Source organism: Myotis lucifugus, unplaced genomic scaffold (genome assembly GCF_000147115.1).
Source record: "Myotis lucifugus unplaced genomic scaffold, Myoluc2.0 scaffold_92, whole genome shotgun sequence".
In the NCBI taxonomy this organism is placed as follows: domain Eukaryota; kingdom Metazoa; phylum Chordata; class Mammalia; order Chiroptera; family Vespertilionidae; genus Myotis; species Myotis lucifugus.
In genome coordinates this window covers 4,046,729-4,067,130 of record NW_005871140.1, presented here as the reverse complement: position 1 = coordinate 4,067,130, position 20,402 = coordinate 4,046,729, and the positions used below count along the sequence as shown (strand labels likewise).

At 46.6% G+C, this 20,402-nt stretch overlaps 1 protein-coding gene across 2 annotated transcripts in view; it reads left to right on the top strand.

Moving 5' to 3' along the window:
- Window positions 1-14,306, top strand: part of WT1 (Wilms tumor 1) — a 43,503-nt gene extending 29,197 nt beyond the window's left edge. Inside the window, exons 5-9 of one of the 2 annotated variants that reach the window (XM_023756400.1) lie at window positions 4,052-4,148; window positions 6,166-6,316; window positions 10,286-10,375; window positions 10,969-11,061; window positions 14,185-14,306. In XM_023756400.1, coding sequence (XP_023612168.1) covers window positions 4,052-4,148; window positions 6,166-6,316; window positions 10,286-10,375; window positions 10,969-11,061; window positions 14,185-14,306 — 553 coding nt within the window. The remainder of the gene's footprint in view (window positions 1-4,051; window positions 4,149-6,165; window positions 6,317-10,285; window positions 10,376-10,968; window positions 11,062-14,184) is intronic. The other variant, XM_023756399.1, reaches the window with a different exon arrangement.
- The last annotated feature ends 6,096 nt before the right edge of the window (window positions 14,307-20,402 follow it).

The following is a 20,402-nucleotide window of genomic DNA, read 5'->3' as shown; positions in this document are numbered from 1 at the left end:
ATGTTGGCCAAGGCGTCATCAAATCCCTTTTCCCTTTCATTCATCTGGACAAGTACCTTACCTGTCAGAGAGAAGTTTATGCTCTGTTGGACTGGACCCCATACACATGACTAGGTTCTCTATGATGTCTTCCCTCCAATTTCCCCCTAGAACCTTCTCAAATTCTATTACTTCTATACATATTGTAAATACAATAATTCCCAACAACAGCAGGGAAGATCCTTTTCTCTTATGAAAACACAGAAAAGCTGCTTTTCAAATGTAGAGATAACATGAAAGAGGAATGAAAGCAAATGATTGGAAGCCAAATCAAGAGTCAAAAAGACTTCAACAGTTGGGAATGACTTGCTGAAAGAAACAGAATGGAATTTGAAGGATATATGTGTAGTCCTGAATTGAAGCTTGAAAAAATCGTGTCTTCAAGCTCAAGATTGGAGATACCTGCCTTGCTTGCAGTTCATACTAGGTGGGTGCTGTGTTTGGAGGTATTATTTGGCTGAGGAGGACCACTGTGACCTGAGTGCGAGGAAGATGTGCTCTCAGGTGTGTAAATAGCACTGCTCTGTCCTGATTGAGGGGGGAAGCCCCAGGCCCTGGAAGCCTGTAGGCCTGATGCACTGTACTGTGTGTGACTAGCATGTTGATTTTGAAAAATTTGAAATGGAGCCCCTTTGGGTGAGGCATGTACTCTCCAGTCTTATGCATTGATGTTCCTTTCTTGATTCCAAAGGCTGTGTGTGTGTGTGTGTGTGTGTGTGTGTCCTAACTCCTTTACAGAACTTTTCGTCTGGAGTACCCCAAGCCCACACTCTGAGAGACACCTAACAAACTGAAGGGGATCAAGAAGAGGAGGATCCACATAGTAAAGGAATTAGATACCATTTCATGTTGCAATAGTTGAGAGAACCACAGTTCTGTAGCCTGGAGAGCTGCCTTCAAATACCTGGAGGACTGTCATGTGGAAGAGGAGTTAGATTCGGTCCATCTTGTGGAGCAGTTATGGACTATGTGCCTTACGTCAGACACTAAGTCGAGAGGATACAGAGAGAAGCAAGTTGGTTTCTGTCTTCAAGGCCAACTTTACCGTAGAGCATAGTAGATAGACAGAGATGCCTGTAAAATAGTAAGACTCACTCTGTGGTTCTTCAAGAGACAGAAATGAGGAGACTGATTTCGGCTTGGTTTAGAAAGGCTTTTCCTAACAATAAAAACGTTCCCAAAATAGAATGGACTGTCTTGAAATAGTTGTCACTATTCACCTGCTGAGGATGAGCTAGAGGTGCTATGAATGGGGGTTGGCATAGATTACTTTCCTACCTCTATTAGTGGATGGTTCCAAGACCACCGACTTGCTTTCCTTTACCTACCTAGAGAGAGTCATCATTGAGCCCACTGGTTGTACTTGGTGTCTTGGGCAGCCCACATGGGGAAGAGTGTTGGGTTGCAGGGTTTCCACAGCGTGGAATTGCATTGTGCGTTTGTCTTCTGTAGACACAAGAGCCAATAGGCAAAGCTCAGCTTTTTTCTGATTCATGAACCTGGTAGAAGAATGTAGTGGCACATTTGGCAGATACTCTTGTTGCTGGTTGCTTCTTTTGTTTGTTGGCTTGCATCAGGCTGTGAGATTCATGTCATTCCCTTTGAATGACACAGCACTTCATTTCCTGGGACAAGTATCCTGAGTAACGTCTATTCCCCATGTCTTCCACCCTCCAGGAACCCAGAAACATCCAGAGATCAACTGCCAAGACAGGAGAGTTCTAATTCTTCCCCTTTGATGGCAGAACTCTAAAATAATTCATATTCCTGTTGCTTTGTCCCTAGAGATTCCTCAGCCCTGGAAAGTGTGTAAGTCACATTTTGGCTGCAGGCAGGCTAAAGCAGGCAAAGACAGCATCTCTTCACAGCTTTTGAGGCAAAATGTTCTGGCAGCAGCATTCTTGTCCTGTCCGCTTTCTGCTACCCCATCACCATCGTCATCAACTCTCACTTCCCGACTGTCTATGTAATTGTAAGGAACGCAGACATGGTCTCTTTTTCTTGGCAGGCACATTCTAAGGTTCAGAAAGGCAGATACTATCTGGATTTGGCATGTCCTTCCAATTTTTACGTGTGTGACCCTAGTTTAGCTCTTTGGGACATTTCTCTTCAAGTATGTCAAAAATCACCTGAAAGATGTGGAAACAAGGTGTATATAGTAGATTATGGGGCGCAAACTGCCACCCACCTCCCCAGACTGCTCTCATTGCTCTGTGCAAAGGAGACAGTCAATCTTTTCTTAAAAGTTTGGAGCCAGAACTACATGTGACACCCCACAGCTGCTGTGGCCACAGGGTACGTGGACATGTCAGGCGTCCTGGCAGACACTCTTGCCTTCCAGGAATTCTCTTCCCTGGGTGAGTGAGAGTTGAGCCAGCCCCAGACGTTCCCCATACCTTCAGATGGAGCGGGCTCATCAGCCAAGCCACCTGCCTCCTGCCCCTGGACCCTTGGAATCTCCAGAGTAACAGTCAGGGGGCGGAGGCTCTCAGCCCTGACAGCCAGTTAATTACACTTGGAGGCAAAAAAATGCTGGTGCATGGACCCCATTCTGCAGAGGTAATTTTTTAAAAGCAGCTTTACAGGTTTCATATATCATACAGCTCACTCATTTGGAGTATACGACTCAATAGTTTTAGTATATTCGGACTTGTGTGACTAGTACCCAGTTTTAGGACATTTTCAGCAGTCAGTCTCCATTTCTCTCCAGCTTCCCCAGCCCTAGGCAACCAGCCACCGAAATCTACTTTCTGTCACCATAATTCTGCCTATGTCTGGACACCTTGTATAAATGGAGTCACACAATAGGTGGTCCTGTGTGAGTGGCCTCTTTCACTTAGTACAGTGTTTTCAAGGTTTGTCCACATTATCAGGTGTCAGTATTTTCTTCCTTTTTATTGCCAAATAGCATTCCATTTTATGAAGGTCCTGCATTTTGTTTCCTCATCAGCTGATGGACTTTTGGGTTGATTCCACTTTTTAGCCAGGATGAATAAATGCTGCTCAAAAACAATGTGCACAGGTTCTTGTGTAAACATATGATTCATTTCTCCTGGGAACATACCTGGACGTGGAATTGCCGGCCCCACGGGAACTTTATGTCTAACCTTTTGAGGACCTTCCAGGCATTTTCCAAAGCCGCTGCACCATTTCACAGAGGTGTTTCATAAAAGCTCTCCATGATGATTCTAGATGTGATCGCAGTGTGCGCCCGCGTGGATAAGCACCCTCACTCTGCCTCGTTTGGAAGTAAAATAACTGTAGAACAGATAATCAGCTTTTTCCTGGAGGAGAGAATACCTTTAGAGCAGAACGTCCACCCCTTCCAAGCGATTCCTTTTCAATATTTCACATCCCTCAGCTCTCACTAGTAGTCCACGGTTAACCTGAGTGTCGACTAGGGGACTAGTCAGTCTACTGCTGGAGGAAGATTATCCGGTGTCCGCCTTTGGCACGGGTTGGCTGCCAAGAGTTAAGTTGATCTGGAAAACTGATCTCTAGGTTAAGTGGAGCAGGGCCACAGATGTGTCACCCCCACTTCTGAGGATGTGACATCTCTCCTTGTGTCATCACTTTCTTGGCGCTATCTGGTGAAAACTGAGTCATGAGGTGCCGACAAACATCCCTTGCACTTGATGTGAACTTGAGGCATCTGCTCATTCCTGAGATACTTGCAGCTGTCAGCCCTGCCATCTAGAGGGTTAACAGCGTGCTGGGGATGAACTCCTGCCACGGTGACTGTTCCCGGCTTGTCTGACAGAGGCAGAGCCCCAGACGGTGCAGTGCGTCTGTGAGAATCTGAGTGTGAGGGAGGGCTGCGTGGTGGTGACACCAGGATTGAGCAGCCCCGCTCTTCACAAAACCCTACTTCGAAAGTAGCCCCGATGGAGGGAGGCAGAAACCAGCTGTTGTCCTGTGAGCTTTAAAAAACATTCCTCTGCTGCAGATGCACATTTCCAAATGGTGCCTCTGGACCAACCCGAGCCTTGTCCTCTCTTCCTTGTGTTTGCAGCCACGGCACAGGGTATGAAAGCGATAACCACACCACGCCCATCCTCTGTGGCGCCCAGTACAGAATACACACCCACGGTGTCTTCAGGGGCATTCAGGTGAGTACTCGGGCCCCGGCTGGAAGTGGACTGCATGGCCTCTTTCCCTTCTCAACATCCACACTCTCACTTCCTTGCTGATGGCCATTTGATCCTAGCAGGTCTGTTCCTAATTGTATGCTCCTGGGGCAGCAGGGACCCCCTCCTCTTCCAGGGGAGAGATAGGCAGCCTCCTCTACAGAGGCCAGCTTGAAGCGGGCTGCCTCCCTGGCTCAGGCCAAGATGTTTCCTGTAGAATCCCATCCTTTCTCTTTTCATGGTTTAATTCGCCTTCTCCATGGTGGGCTAGGCAGCTCTTATACTAGCATTTGGGGCTAAACGGGCTTGAATTAACGGCCTGCCTTTGACTTGGTCTGCAATGTAAAGTGCCCAAAGGTAGACTCTATCTTGCCAAGGGCTGCTAATAATAACAATAACATCAGTAACTGCACCACCTATGGCTGGACACTTTATAAATGCCAAGCATTGTGCTAAGTTTTATACATGGACTGTTTTTTTTTTTTAAATAGACTTAATTTTTTTACAACAATGTTTTAGGTTCAAGGGAAAATTGTGCAGAAAGTACAGAGAGTTCCCATATCTTCCCTCTCCCCTGCTTCTCCCCTGACATAGTCTCTATGTTTATTAATATCTGGCTTCGGTATGGTGCATTTGTTACAATGGATGAGCCAATAGTGACACATTATTGTTAACCAAAGTCCATAGTTCACATTAGGGTTCACATTTTGTGCTGTGTGGTTCTGTGGGTTTTGCTAAATGCATAATGCCGTGTATCTACCATTACAATATCATACAAGCAGTTTCACTGCCTAAAAATGCCCCATGTTCTACCTGCTCATCTCTCCCCCTTCTCCCCTTCTCCTGCCCCCATCACCACAGATCTTTTCACTGTCTATAGTTTTGCCTTTTCCCAGAGTGTCATATAGCTGGAATCATACAGTATGTAGCCTTTTCAGAGTGGCTCCTTTCACTTAGTAATACACATTTAAGCTTCTTTCATGTCTATACATTGACTCCTCCCCCTCCATTTAATCCTCAGCACACCTTTATGAGGTAGGTACTATCATTAGCTCCATTTTGTAGGTAATGAAACTCAAGGCTGGAGAAGATGAGTGACTTGTCCAAAACCACATAGCTGGTAAGAGGTGGAGCAGAGACATACAACACGGCTTGTCTGACTCCAAAAACCCTGTTTTTAAACACCTCTTTATACTGCCTCCTAGGGAGACAGAGGCTGTGAACAGTTTGGGGGAGGAGGGAGTCTCCCAAGAAAATGAAGGGGAGCTTGCCTCATTGTTTCCCTCTAGCTCTTTCTCAGGTAGGACTGACCGTACACATACACTCGGAAGATAAAGGGGACCAACATGCTGCCCTGGGAAGGATGTGCATGGTGCACAGAGGGCAGACCCAGTGTTTCCTGGTGTCACTGTTAAAGCACTGCACATGGAGCCTCTGGTTTCAGCTCCCCTTCACAGACAACACCCCCACATCTCAGGGGCTCCTCTTCCTTGTCATTTACTCACACATGGAAGGTCTGGTTAGTTGGAGCTCGTCTGTATCCTGCATGCCTCTCTAATAAGGACATTCCCACCCATTGCATATTTGGCCCCAGTGTTGTGGCCATGCATCTGAGTGGGAGGGAATGGAATAGAATCTGGGACTTTGGCTTCCAAACCTCACTGTATCTAGTGGAGAATATGAGAGACAGGCTGGACTGGGAGCTCTTCCAGTCACCAGCATTTCTTTTCCAGATACTCTGGATTATCGACCTCAAACAGACTTCAAGTACTGGTTCTGGCTGGTCAGTAGTGATGACGTCAGGGCGCTGCATTGTAGAATGCACTGATCCGTCATCCGTTAGTGATGTCTGCTGTGGGCATCTGGTGTGTGGAGCAGTTTTAGGCTTCGGCTCTGCCATCCCTTCCTGGGGTATATTCCAATGCTCACTTTCCCCGGGGACCTGGCACGCATGTTCACCTGTGGCTAAAGCCTGCATTCGCTTATGCTCTGCTTGTAGGATGTTCGGCGCGTGCCCGGAGTAGCCCCGACTCTTGTCCGTTCGGCATCTGAGACCAGTGAGAAACGCCCCTTCATGTGTGCTTACCCGGGCTGCAATAAGAGATATTTTAAGCTGTCTCACTTACAGATGCACAGCCGGAAGCACACTGGTAAGTGTGTCCACCGTCCAGCCTTGGTTTGGTGAGCTTGGGGCAGGGCTGGTTCCGGAGCTCCTGCTCCTGGGTCTCACACTGCTAAGGACCCAGGTGATTGCTGGGATGATGGACAGTAGGCATTTTGAAAGATCTGGCTCACGTGATAGAAAAAGGCTGCAGAGCCATTTTGCATCCTGATTATCCATCCTTTAATAAAGAAGTCAGTAAGCTGTCTTCAGGAAGGGCTGAGCAGAGTGGTGGAAAAAGAATCGCACAGAATTAAAGAGCCTGGTGTTTGAATGCTGGCTTTATCACCAAGTGGCGAGACGTAGTGAAAGTTACTTAACCTCTCTTTGAACTTCATTTGCTTCATGTGATAAATGGAGATGATAATGCCTACCTTATATAATTGTTAAGAGCAGATTACATTTTAATATTAAATTGGATTAAAGGAATTACAGGTATGAAACACCAAGTGCAGTACCCTATGCCAGTAGGTCTGAATAGATGATAGTGTTCCTATTGGAATACTATTAGCATCTCTAAAGAGAGAGGAGCTAGCCTGGGAGTTTGGTACAATCAGATGATTTTGAGAGCTTGATGGGCAAGGTTATCCTAAGATTAGGAAGAGATGGTTTAAAGGCAAACTTAACTGCTTGGGTTAATAATCAACCAGATGAGAATGGGAAAATGGATTGTAGGTTTAATTTTTGTTTTCAATCTTAAAAAAGGATGGTGATTTTTGATTTTGTGTCTAGGAAAACTTGATTTTCCCCACAGGTCTGCCTCTGGGAAAGAGTCCTTGTGTGGTTCTTGGACACCTCAAATGTGAACAGCCGTTTTACAAATATTTGCCCTTGGCCTGTGGATGGGAGTGAAGTTGAGTCTCCTCTATAAAGAACGGGGGAAGAGCAGGCTTTTCCGCAGGGCAGCTGGTGCCATACTTTTTCATTTTAAAAATTTTTTTAAATTGATTTGAGAGAGAGAGAGAGAGAGAGAGAGAGAGAAACATTGATGTGAACGAGAAACATTGACTGGTACCTCCCACATGCATCCTGACCAGGGATCGAATCTACAACCTGGATATGTGCCTTGACCAGAAATCGAACCTGCAACCTTTTGGTGTATGGGATGATGCTCCAAACACCTGAGCTACACTGACGAGGGCATTCTTTCCAGAATTGAAAGACAGCTTTGTTGTGATGATAAGCATAATTATTTAATACTAGAGGCCCAGTGAATGAAATTCGTGCACTGGGAGGGGGGTGTCCCTCAGCCCAGCCTGCACCCTCTCCAATCTGGGACTCCTCAGGGGATGTATGACTGCTGGTTTAGGCCCGATCCTAAGGATCGGGCCTAAACCAGCAGTTGGACATCTCTCTCACAATCTGGGCCTGCTGGCTCTCAACCGCTTGCCTGTCTGCCTGCCTGACTGCCCCTAACCGCTTCTGCCTGCTGGCCCAATTGCCCCCAACTGACCTCCCTGCCAGCCCGGTTGCCCCCAACTGCCCTCCCCTGCTCCCCTGCCGGCCCAGTCACCCCCAACTCCCCTCCCCTACTGGCCCAGTTGCCCCCAACTGCACTCCCCTGCTGGCCTGATCGCCCACAACTGCCCTCCCCTGCTGGCCATCTTGTGGCTGTGGGCACCACCATCTTTGAGGGCGTGACAGTCAATTAGCATATTCCCTCCTTATTGGCTGTGGGTGCTGCCATCTTTGCGATGACGTGAGGGTTAGCATATTCCCTCTTTGTTAGATAGGATTACTGCTGAGGTTGCTTTAAGGAAGCTAGAGAAGAAAGTGATCTGCTTTCAGATCTCTAGACCATTGGCCTTGCTAAGTCATTACATGTAGAGGATGCGGTTCCTGCTTAAACCTGACTTTGCACTCAGTGCACCTCTGGCTTTGAGGCTAAAGATGAGAAAATTGGTGGCATGTTCTGTTTTTACATAGTTTCCTAAATGGGATCATTTGGAAAGTAAATGTTAAGGTTAGAAGGGAGATGGTAAAGTAAAACTGCTTGGAAGAATGTGAAGGACTACATTCAAGATGATACAGTTGTAGAAACTTTTAATGGAAAAGAGACACTTAGAAAACAATGAGGGTTAGATGTCTGTGTGAAGGGAAGACAGTAGGCAAGATCGCTAAGACTATCAGAACCGCTAGGGCAGGCTGGTATATAACAATTCTGTGGCCCCCTTCTTGAAAGAGTACAATTTATAGTAACAGTGCAGAGTATAATATAAAGTAATTCTATATTAAATGCTTTCTGTGTGTCAGGCTCTTTACATGCATTATTTCATTTAATCCTCACACATACAACAATTACCAGCTGGGTGGGGTACAGCTGAGGCAGGATTCAAACTCACGCCTTTCCATTCCCAAGCCACAAGCCCCCAGTTCAAAGGGCATGTGGTTTGTTTTGGATCTAGGACATATACAAATGAAAAGGGACTAAGAGAGCACATGATAATGTACTAAACCAGAGGCTGGAGGAGTGGGAAGAGTTGTTCAGAGAGTATCCATTTGAGCTAGGGTCCAGGAGGTTTCTTGGTGGCAGATGGGTGTGGGCTGACCATCAAGGTTAAGGTCGGGCAGAAAAAGGAAAAACAGGAGCAGAAGCAGAAAGGCAGGGAAAAGAAATGCGACCAAATAGTGGTATTGTCCTCCCCAATTGTAGAGGTGAAGCTAAGTCACTCACTGGGCTGGGGACAAGCAGCAAGTTAAGGAAAGGCCGGTGGAGGAGGCAGACCTGGGCACAGCCCACCGCATTCGATGTTCTGTAATAAATTCTGTAAGGAGGGAAGGAAGGGCTCTCAGTCTGCACACGACGTTTCCAGGAAGGCATCACAGATGAACAGGCATTTGTGAGGAACTTAGAGCAGACTTTTTGCCAGTAGGAACGTGGGGATAGGGACCAAGGGCATTTAGTGTGAGCAAAGTGTGAGGCAGATTTCGGGAATGGTGAGCTCTGGTATAGCAGGAATACAGATTACTCAGGGGAGATAGAGGAGGTTATCTATCTATCAGGGCTGGATAGGTAACTAGGGACTGCCCTGCAATGGAAAGACCCGACGGAGCCCTGGGGGCTGCGGGGGAGGACTTGCTCTCCATCCCAGAACTCCATCCCAGAATGCGGGTGACTCAGAATTCTCATACGAAGGTGGAAAGGCCCGAGGTCTCTGAGTGCACTCTTGGGGCTCAGCTCCCAGTGTTTGGCTGAACTTTCTTGAGCGAGGACAGGGTGGGGCTTCTCCATTCTGAGACAGGAGGTTGTGTAATCCCACTACTGACTTCTCTCTGATAAAGGGATAGCAAAATCTTTCTAAGCTCCTGGTTTAACTTGAGCGTCTCGCAACCATGGAACTGTTTATGCTTGACTCAGGAATGAGAAGTCAGTAGCAGAGAACACCAAATCTTCAGGCCATAAAATATGGGCCTGCTCCAAGGCACGTCCATCTCAGAATTCTGCCTCAGACTCAGTCTAGGAGTTAAGATTTCTTTCGTTTGTTATTTGTCTAAATATTCTCTGCCAGTGATTTTTGAGCACGCTTCTGTGCTAGGTACTGGGCTAAGCCCTTTCTGTTGATGGTCTGGTTTAATCAGTTTATAAATCCTTGGAAGTTGTCAGATTATTGGCCCCATTTCACAATAAGGAAACCATACCTCACCCAGCCCTTACAGTGCCAGAGTGGGATGTGACCTTGGTCTCAGACTCCAGAACCTGGGTTTCCGTTCACTTCTAACTGGGAGGTGAGGGACCATCCTCATTCACCTAGCCCCCCCAGTCTTCAGTCACTGACAGTGAGCCCATGGATAGGTGGGCCTTTAACCACATACTGCATTTGGCAAGGCCACACTAACATGCTCCACCGAAGTGCCTGAGGCCCTTGGGGACCCCTTCAGTCCCAAGAGGAGAGGTTGCCTTTAATGAGATCCCCACTTCCAGTATCATTTTCAAATGGAGTCTGTGTCTTCCTCCAAGGTGAGAAACCATACCAGTGTGACTTCAAGGACTGTGAGCGAAGGTTTTCTCGTTCAGACCAGCTCAAAAGACACCAAAGGAGACACACAGGTTTGTAGGTTCACTTCTCATTGCCGGCAGTGTGCTCTCTTGCATTACAGTTGATGTTGTGATTCTCTTTGTTGTTAAATATGGATGTGAGAGGGTCAGCCATTTGTTTCATTTTTCTAATTTTTTTTCTAATTGCTGGGTATTTTCCTTCTCTTAAAAAAATAAAAGAAAGAAAGGGAGGAAAGAGAAAGAAGCACCCCATATTTATCATGCAGGCCACAGAACAATGAGGTTCCACTAGCTACTTGCTGATGATACACCGAGCACCGGTAAAGATCATGGGTGGTGGAGATCAGAATCCCATCTGTAGTGTATGATCCTCTTTTTCAGTCTTGGACACAGTTGAGACCTTGGTCAGAAGCTGGACATCTGTGGTTAAAGAATACTTGTTTCCAAGAGCAGAAGCAGGTCTTCAGGGTTATGCACAGAATCGGGTGGTTCATGCTGGGCCTGGGGGAAATCTGAGGGTGAGGCAGATGCTGCAGGCGTGGCTGGAAATGCCCGGCTCCTCCGGCCTCCGGGAAGCAGGCCTTGTGGGCCTCGTCATGCCCCACATTGTTAGGGCTGCGGTTAGACCTTCTCTGTCCGTCTAGGTGTGAAACCATTCCAGTGTAAAACTTGTCAGCGAAAGTTCTCCCGGTCCGACCACCTGAAGACCCACACCAGGACTCATACAGGTAAAACAAGTGCGTAAACTTTTCTTCACATTTATTTTTCATTATTTTTTAAACTACTGTTTGAATGAAGTTGTTTATGATGAGAGAGATTGGACAAGACTAGTGTAAAAATGGTTCTAAACAGGTTTAGACTCAGATGAGAGAAAGAACATTCTATGGCTATTTTAAACAACATTGTTTAGGAAGGGGCGGGGGATTGATACAGAATAGAAGAGAGATGTGAAAAGAACTTTTCATGAGTGTCCAAAATAAAAATGAAGAGATAACGTAGGTCCCTCTGTTCCCAATTTGTTTCATCATATTTTTTTTATCACTCAGCTTGATAGGATAATCAACCTCACAGAAGAACAACAGAAATTCTAGCAAGCCCAAATCTAGCAAGCTAAACATTTATTCTCTGAAAGTTGATGTTTCATAACACTATTTTCAGAGATCTGAATTCTTTCTCTGCTAAAAGTTAGTGCCCCAGGAGCTGCCATGGTTTCTGCCAGACTCACATCAGCGTGTGGATATTATTTCCTTTGTACTAGTCTAGAGAAGGGGAATCGAGCATTTATTCACTGGCTGTTGAAGGCTTTTGCTTCTCTGTAAGGCTGGTGTGATTCATAATGAAAATGGCACCATCTTGTGTATTTTATAGCTTTGGAAGGAGGGCCAATGTCTAGGTTATCTTACTTTATCTTAACATCATCCTTGTAAGAAGAGTAGGCAGGCATGTTTTATCCCCATTTTACAGATGAGGAGACTGAGGCACATAGTGATTAAATGACTTGTGTAAAGTCCTAAAGCTAGTAAGTAGCAAACCCAGTTTTATCTGCTCCCAGCCCACCATATGCCTTCTTTGTTGGAGAAAGGTTTGGGGGGATTGGATTTTATGTCACAGCCCATGGAGGAAAGAGAATCAAGTAGAAAGTCAGCTGAGTTGAATACCATTGATAGACTGAGGAGAATGAAGACAGCAAGAGAAAGGGTTGGACAGGACTTTGGCTGCATGGCTCGGGGTGGGGACTGGGAGCAGGAGCCAGATTAGAAAGAGCAGAGGAACAGTGAGCAGGAGGTAAAGGAAGGCATGATGTCATAAGCCCCTCGTGCAGTCCTGGATTTTCAACCCAAACATGCTGCACTTACAGAGTCAAGGCACCTGTACCCCAGAGTTGGTGGGATGGGCATCTCGTTGGCCCTACTTGGATGCCTTTGGTGTTGCTTCTTTGCCTTAGTCATGAGCTCATAATTTGGTGGGAAAGAGTTTCTATTCCTTGTACCCTAACCCCCAAATCTGTGCATATCTGCATGTGTGCTGGTGATCTAGGTTACCAGTAGACTATTTAATGCTTGATGGGCCCCCAGCTCTGACCCTGGGTCAGCACCTCCCCTAGGACATTTCTCAGTGCTTGTCCTGACCAGTAGCTCCCAGAAAAGGCAAAGTAGGACCAACGATATCGAGAAAGGATCCCCAAGGTGGTACAAGGGATTGGCTTCTGTGGCATTTGTACTTAGCATTAAGTCATAGGTATATTTGCAATATAGCTAGGCCCAGGAGGTGGGATACAGCAAAGTGCACAGTTTTTGAAATTAGACTGACCTGAATTGGAGTCTTGCCTGGGTCTGCCTTGCCCAGAAGTCCACCATCATCTGTAGAGTGGGGATAACAACACTTCCCTTACAGAGCTGTTCTAAGAGTACATGTGGCAAGCCGTATATATATATATGGCTTGTGATCTAGGTTATATATATTAGAGGCCCAGTGCATGAATTCATGCACGGGTGGGGGTCCCTTGACCTGGCTGGCAATTGGGGCCAATGGGAGCATCTCACCCAGTCCTGATTGGGGCCGCAGGAGGTTCTGATCAGGGCGATTGGGGCAGGCTGGCCAAGGGAGAGGCCTCGGGAGGTTGGCTGTGGGAGTGCACTGACCACCAGGGGGCAGCTCCTCCATTATGCGTCTGCCCTCTGGTAGTCAGTGTGCATCATAGTGACTGGTCAACCGGTTGTTCCAGTCATTCCGGTTGTTCGGTTTTAACAGTTGTTTAGGCTTTTATATATATAGATGATGGCCAGCAAAAAGCTTGGCATACATTAGGCACTTGATAAATGCTAATTATCTTCCCTGTACAGAATGAGGCTTGGAAAGAATTTCTGAGGACACCTTAGGTGGAGAAGGCTTGATCTTTTGGCAGACTTGTTAAAAATCTCTTAAACTATGCTTCAACTAGAATTTTCTGTGTAACAGAATTATGCTCTGAGTTACACTTTAAGGAAATAGAAAAAAATACCATGTATCAGTGACTAGTATCAGTTACTTATTTAAAATACTTATTTAAAAATACTAGTATCAGTGACTTATTTAAAAATACTCAGCCTGTCCAGAATCTTTATCTATACAGAGATAGGAAAGCTGCAGTCACAGCTCTACTGCTGGATGGTGATTAATAAGTAACATCTAGGGTGACAATCCTGAGGCCCTTGCAGCCCAGGTAAGTTCAATGCCCTACTTACACAGTTCATAAGACAGTCTAATGGGAGAGGTTGAAATAAGTGTCCCCCCACCCCTTCATTTTATATGATTACCCAGACATTTCCATTCATAGTCTCTCATTTCCCAAGTCTTCTGACTTAGTAATCCTATATAATAAAAGGCTAATATGCAAATAGATTGACCAGTCACTATGACGTGCACTGACCACCAGGGGGCAGACACTCAATTCAGGAGCTGCCCCCTGGTGGTCAGTGTGCTCCCACAGGGGGAATGCCACTCAGCCAGAAGCTGGGTTCACGGCTGGCGAGTGCAGCGGTGGTGGCAGGAGCCTCTCCAGCCTCCGAGGCAGTCGGACATCCCCCGAGGGCTCCTGGACTGTGAGAGGGCATGGGCCAGGCTGAGGGACCCCCGCCCCCGCAAGTGCACAAATTTCGTGCACCAGACCTCTAGTATTTTATAATTTGTTACAACATTTTAAGGCCTCAGAAGTGCTGCCATCTCAGAGCTGCCCCCGAAGTAAGCCTTGTGCATTAGCTTAGGGACAAAACTAGAAGGAATCTGGAGTGGGTGCCTTGTGGCATTAACTCGGGCCTTTGAGAGTTAAACATATACCATCTTTTCCGCTGCAAGTATCTGACTGGCAATTGTGTCAACAGGTGAAAAGCCCTTCAGCTGTCGGTGGCCCAGTTGTCAGAAAAAGTTCGCCCGGTCAGACGAATTAGTCCGCCATCACAACATGCACCAGAGAAACATGACCAAGCTCCAGCTGGCACTTTGAGGGGTCCAACCCAGGGACAGAGCTGTGTCCCAGGCAGGACAGTGTGGGAACTACTTTCCAATCTGACTTTAAAAATCCCTCCTCACTCACCTCTCTAAGAAGGAAATGGCAGTTCGCCTTCATCCAGCTTCCAAGACAAGATGCGTGTACTACTGGACCCCACCAGGTTTCCCCGGAGAAGGTGGCCTCCACTCTGCCAACTTGTAGTTGACTCACCAGGCCCCGGAGAGGTGGCCAACAACATCCATCGCCGTTTGGTCTGGATTTCCCAGTGTAAGAAGAGCCATTGTTGAGAAGGTTCCCCACCCTCTTCTTTTACGCTCATTTTCACTGGGAATGGAGTCATTGTACCATTTTCCATCATAGAATATTTATAGGCCAGGGCATGTGTATGTGTCTGCTAATGTAAACTTTGTCATGGTTTCCATTTACTAACAGCTATAGCAAGAAATAAATCAGAGAGCAGGGCCCTGGGGGTGAGACCCGTCCGACAGTGCAGAGGTTAGGCAGGCTGCTGTGCGCTGCCAGGCAATTTTTAAAGCTCATGTGTTTCAAGCAGCTGAAAAAAGAATCAGAACTAACTAGCAACTCTGTAGAGAAGTATGAAAAAATATTACCCTTCAGTTAATTCAATGTTAACATTAACACAATGCTCTTAAGACACTGTGTTTGAAGATCTGAGATTTTGGTTTTGTGTTCATTTTTGACTTTTTGAATTGTAGTCATATGCGTCTTCAGAGATGTACATATCTCCACAAAGGAAGTGGAATTCATTTTTATCATGTGGGGTGTCCTTAGAGTCCTTCCAGTGTACAGGCCACGCTGGTTATGTGGCTTCAAGTTGTAAAAATTAAAGCGACTCAAAAAGAAATAGGGCTGATCTGAGATCTCACTGATAAGACTGTTCCTAAGTAACTTAAGTAACTTTGGATCTACAAGTATATGTGCAAAAAATGATACTTACTAGGGTGAGGAAATCCATTGTTTAAAGGTAATTGGATGTGTGTGATTTTTTTTCGGATTTTTAAGGGAGGGAGTTTATTATTTACTGTTGCTTGAAATTATTGTGTAAATATATCTATCTGATAATGATTTGCTCTTTGACAACTAAAGTTAGGAAATGTATAAACGTTAGATGCATCACTGTCTCGGTGTTGATCTTACAACGTATGGATAACACTAAAAATGTAACCTGCATTTTTCACTTCGCTCTCAATTAAAGTCTATTCAAAAGGAAAGTGGCAAGATTCTATCGGCCCTATTGAGCTCAAACCTTTGAGCCTCTTTTAAATAGGTAAGAAGATACCGCCGACATCGATGACCACTAGTTGAGCCTGTCCCAGGTCCTGACCACTATTTATTTCCTCCTGTGGGAACTCAGGAGGCAGTTATTCCTCAGAGGAGCAGCCAGAGAGGCCCCTCTTCTGCTCGCATCTTAAAGGGACTGCGTGGGAGCTGGCTGAACGGGCTTGTGGACAGCATGGTGGGGATTGTGTTTTAGGGGTCATTTTAATCAGGCTATCATTGCATCACTTCTTTTTCCAGGTCAGCAAAAGAGAATAGAGAGATACTAACGATTATGAGTCTTTTTTGAAAAGTTCACAATTACACACTACCATCAGGAGGGTATAAGCTGAACACCTACTACAAGTGAATTTACAGCTATCGTTGCCGTAAATCAGCTCAGCAGGTTGAAAACCACTTAGACGCTCCAGGGCGGCCAAGTGTGAAAGCCAAGATCTACATTATCTATAAACTATAAACTCTCTTTCCGGTTCTGGTGTATGGTTTTTCAGTTGTAAATAAGGAGATTAATTTGGTGTCGCCTTCTCTGCTCCAGTATCTTGGAGCTTGCAGGCATTCCCGGTTTCATTTCTCCCTTTTAAATGTATATTGAGCAGCCTGTGGCTGAGCCACGGAGACTCTTTCTGCATTGAAGTGCAGCTCAAAGTTCTGGCCTCTTAAAAGGCAGGTCCTGGGGCCCCTCTTAGTTTGCATCTGGCTCTTGCATCACTGTTAATTATAGCGAGTGCGGTGACTCATCTGTATCAGCCCTTTTTATCTTTTCCTGTCAGAAGACAGCGTTTCTCTGGAGAAGCTCAGGACAAGCATGGCAAACGTCAGCGAGTCCAAGGGAGCCAGGTTTCGCAACAAAAGCAAAGTCACATTGTTTCAACGGCACGAGGAAGACCAGAAATTCTCACACTCCCCTAGCAGTGTAGCTTGCAGTTAAGGTCATGGGCTCTGGAAAGCAGACCAACCTGAGTTCTAACCCTAAATTCCCAGTTTCCTCATCTGTGATGTAGGGACAAAAGAATTCCCTGCTTCATAAGGTTCTTAGGGTCAGAGTGAGGATTAAATGGGGGGTTGGGAGGTGGGAAGGTATGAAAACATCTAGTACACAGCAAAGGCATAGGAAATATTACCGAGGAAACCGATTATCCACCTGCTGATTTTCTTTACCTCCCACTCCCCCAGGCATTGCCGTGCAGTGTCCAGGCATCTTCACAGATCAGCTCTGCAAAATAACAAGCAGCTCCACTTCTATATGCCCCAAACCAGAGTTAAGGTTTGTAGCCATAGGGCTCTTGCCAGCCTCCCCAGAGAGACTGCCTCTACCTGCTTCCTGTCTCCAGTAAAACACCTGGTGGCACTGAGTGTGTGTTTCTGAGACCCATGGTGTTGATCGTTAGCAGGTTGTCAGGATGAGAGTTGGTCAGTAGAAGCTCTATATTTAGCCTGGGCTAGAGACTGTATTAGGTGCAGTTGTCAAAATGCGCATTTTTCCATTTTTACTATAATGCCAGTTTCAGGGTATGATTCAATATTTTTAAAAGGTTACCTCGAGCCCCCCTTTTCTGTCCCCCAAGGATCTTTTCAGACCATTCTAGTTATCCCTAGCCCTCATCTCTCAACTTCTGTAGCCCTCAGAGTATGTAATGTTAGTTTGCACATAGGGCTGTATTGTTTTCCCATCTGGGACAATCTGTAAGCTGGACAGAACAAGTATTATTCCCACTTTACAGCCGAGACAGCTGAGGTTCAGTGACAGTAAGTGGCTGAGGCAGGCCTTGGTCCCGGTGTTCTGCACTCAAATTTCCTTCTGAAACGTGCTTGATGATTTGACTTGCTCCTTTGTTTCATATCTCTGAGTCATGTCTTCCCAACCAGAGTGTGAGCTTCCAGAGGGAAGGAACAGACCTTTACCCTTTCCTGAGTTACTAGCATCAGGGCTTCTCAACCTTAATAGTCCTAGACATTCCCCGAGGAGTTGGTTAAGTGCAGACTCAGATTCAGCAGTTCTGGGGCAGAGCCCGAGACTGTGCATTTCTAACACGCTCCCAGGCGATTCCCACCCTGTGGCCCATACTTTACGTAGCAAGGACTTGAAAGGTGAGCTCATAGATACTTGCTGAAAAGTGACTGATGGGATTTGTACTTGAAATTCCTGAGACTGCACTGAGCCTTTCCAGAATGGCCAGCACAGACAGCCCCTGGCCCTGCCGTGATGGTCCATGGGGCTGTGGGTCAGGACATTCATGCTGAATGCAGTCAGAAGAACTGTACGAGTTAGCCCAGGCGAATCCACCCATGAGGTTTATTTTCAAACGCAGTCTGCCCATCCTGTCAGTGACTTGCCACAAGCAGGGGAGACCTCCCCAGGTACGGTAAGGTGTGGCGCATGGTCACACCTGCATGTTTAGTCCTTGTGCCTCATTCGGTTCACATCTCAACAATAGGCCTCTACCTCCCTGACACCCACACACTGAAATGTTATGGCTTTGGAGAGGATTTAGTCCCTGTGAGCCGGCAGCAGGAATTCCCACATCTTGCTTAGCTCTCTTGGGTGCTGAAGGGCAAAGGCAATGACTCCTAGAAGCGTGTTCTCCCTGCTGGATGTTTGCACCTCTGCTCTTGGGCTAACAGGTGTGTGTATGTGTAAAACAGTGGTTATCAACCGGGGCACTTTTCTTCAAGCCTCCCAGCAGGCAGAGTGGCTTGTAGGAATTTCTCACAGGTGAATGTATAAGAACCACAGTAAGGGAAACTGATCCCTAAGAAAACATTGAAGCCCTTGGCCCTTTTCAGGCAGGTCTTTGCTTCTAGTCTATTTATCAAGTGATTGAAACTCTGTGCAAGACTTAATAAATCCACGGAAATGCTCAAGATGACAATGACCGCATCTGGCTCAATTCCTTGCATTGAGGAGAAAGCAGCAGCTTCACTGGAGGGCTCTGGGCTTTTCTCGATTTTTCAAGCAAAATCATGATTCTGTTAGTTTTCAGACTGACATTGGGAAGGAAAGAAAGAGCCAGACAGCACAGGAAGGGCGGTCTCTGAGAGGGCTGGAAGCCCCCCAGACCAGCCAGCAGACAGCCATCCACAGTCATGCCCTCCTGAAGAACGGGATTCAGAGACTGGTGAGGGGATAGGGACACGCTCCCGAGGATCGAGACTGCAAAGTCAGTGCCTTTCAGCACAATCTGAAGATCAGCCAGCTAGGAGTGGAAGCCTCAGACAGACAGATCTCAGATGTAAGCAGCTAAGGCAGAACACATGAACAAATGTGAGTTTAGGAGATAATGAGATGTTTTTATGGAGCAGGGGAGGATTGAAGGATGGTCCAGGGAATGGGGCTGAGATAAATGTAGAGGGTGGGTTGGTTGAAACAAGTGGCTTCTCCCCCTCACAGCATCCCAGGAGCATTGGTGATGTTGACACTGAGCGAGAAGGATTGCCTGACACGGCAGGGATTCCGAGGGCCACTGAGGAGGCAGTTAGACTCCGGGAGAGAGAGGAAGGAGGGGTGGAAAGAGGGAAACAACTCTGGGAAGAAACATGAGGCAGATGAGGAATGGAGTGCGGATGTCAGGGAGGTCTGACAGGAAGAGGGGGCTTCTGTCTGACAGGGCCTGACCCTCATGTGAACCCACACCAGCACTGTGAACACACACCCAGGGCTGTCCCGAATAGGAGATGCTGAAGTGCTAGCATGAAAATGATAAGAATGTGCACTTATTGGACCTATATGTGCAGGCCAATGCCATTTTACATGAATTCTCTTATTGAGAACGATTCCATTTTACAGATGAAGACATGGAGGCTCCTACAGCTCATGTATGACAGAGTTGATATTCTAACCCAATGCTGACTCAAAGCCCTCATTGTATGGTATTTATGCCCCTAGTCTCAGGGCACGTTGGCCCTGTGAACCAGAGGAGCAGGAATGCCGAGGGAATGCCTTCTTGCCCACTTGCTTGTTTGGATGCCAGGAATGTTTGTCAAGTGCCCAGAGAAAGGATAGACATGGTTGGCAAAATGTTCCCTTCTCCCATATCCAGTTGTGCAGCCTGCTTGTAAAATATGTCTTCATTCAATATTTTACATTAAATACCGGAACTTAAGAAATGACATAGCATAATGTTAGCCGGACAGTGATAAAAGGGGAAAATTGAGAAACACATTTAAAAGTTCAAGGTCAATGAGTACTTTTAAAAAGCAGCATCCTGCTTTCCCAAGGAGCTCTGTATCAGAGAGAGCGGGCTGAGGAGGAAGCTGCTGATTTCCAGTGATGGTGGGGGTGGGGCGAGTTTTGTGGCTGTATCCCTTCTTTTTTTCAAGATGCCTAGATCCTTACCACCCATACAAATAAATCCAGAGAACCTATCACAGACGTCTCCTGGCACAATTTTTCCGAGTTCTAAAAGTATAACGACCCATGTAGGCGGCCTTTATCACTCATTGCAAGCACAGCCTTCCTTCCAGGCCCAACCCAAGCAAGCCCCTCTCTACAGGGGTGGAGGGCATGGTGCTCCCTGGTGAGGCCATATGGAGATCTCCCCCGGGTGGTCAGCATCTGCCTTCGCCCAGCACCAGGTTGAGTGGGGCAGAGTTTACCTCTGCTGGTAGATAAAGATGCCTTTGAATTCACCAGGTGGGCAAGACAGAGCATGTTTTGAGGAAGATTCCTGATACCGCCACATGGAGACAAGCTGCCATGGTCTTTAATAGGGATTCCTAGGTCTCAGGAGAAGCAGCTGAGGAGAAGTGAATTTTGAAAGACCGTCCCCACCCATAGGTTCTAGAAATACCCAA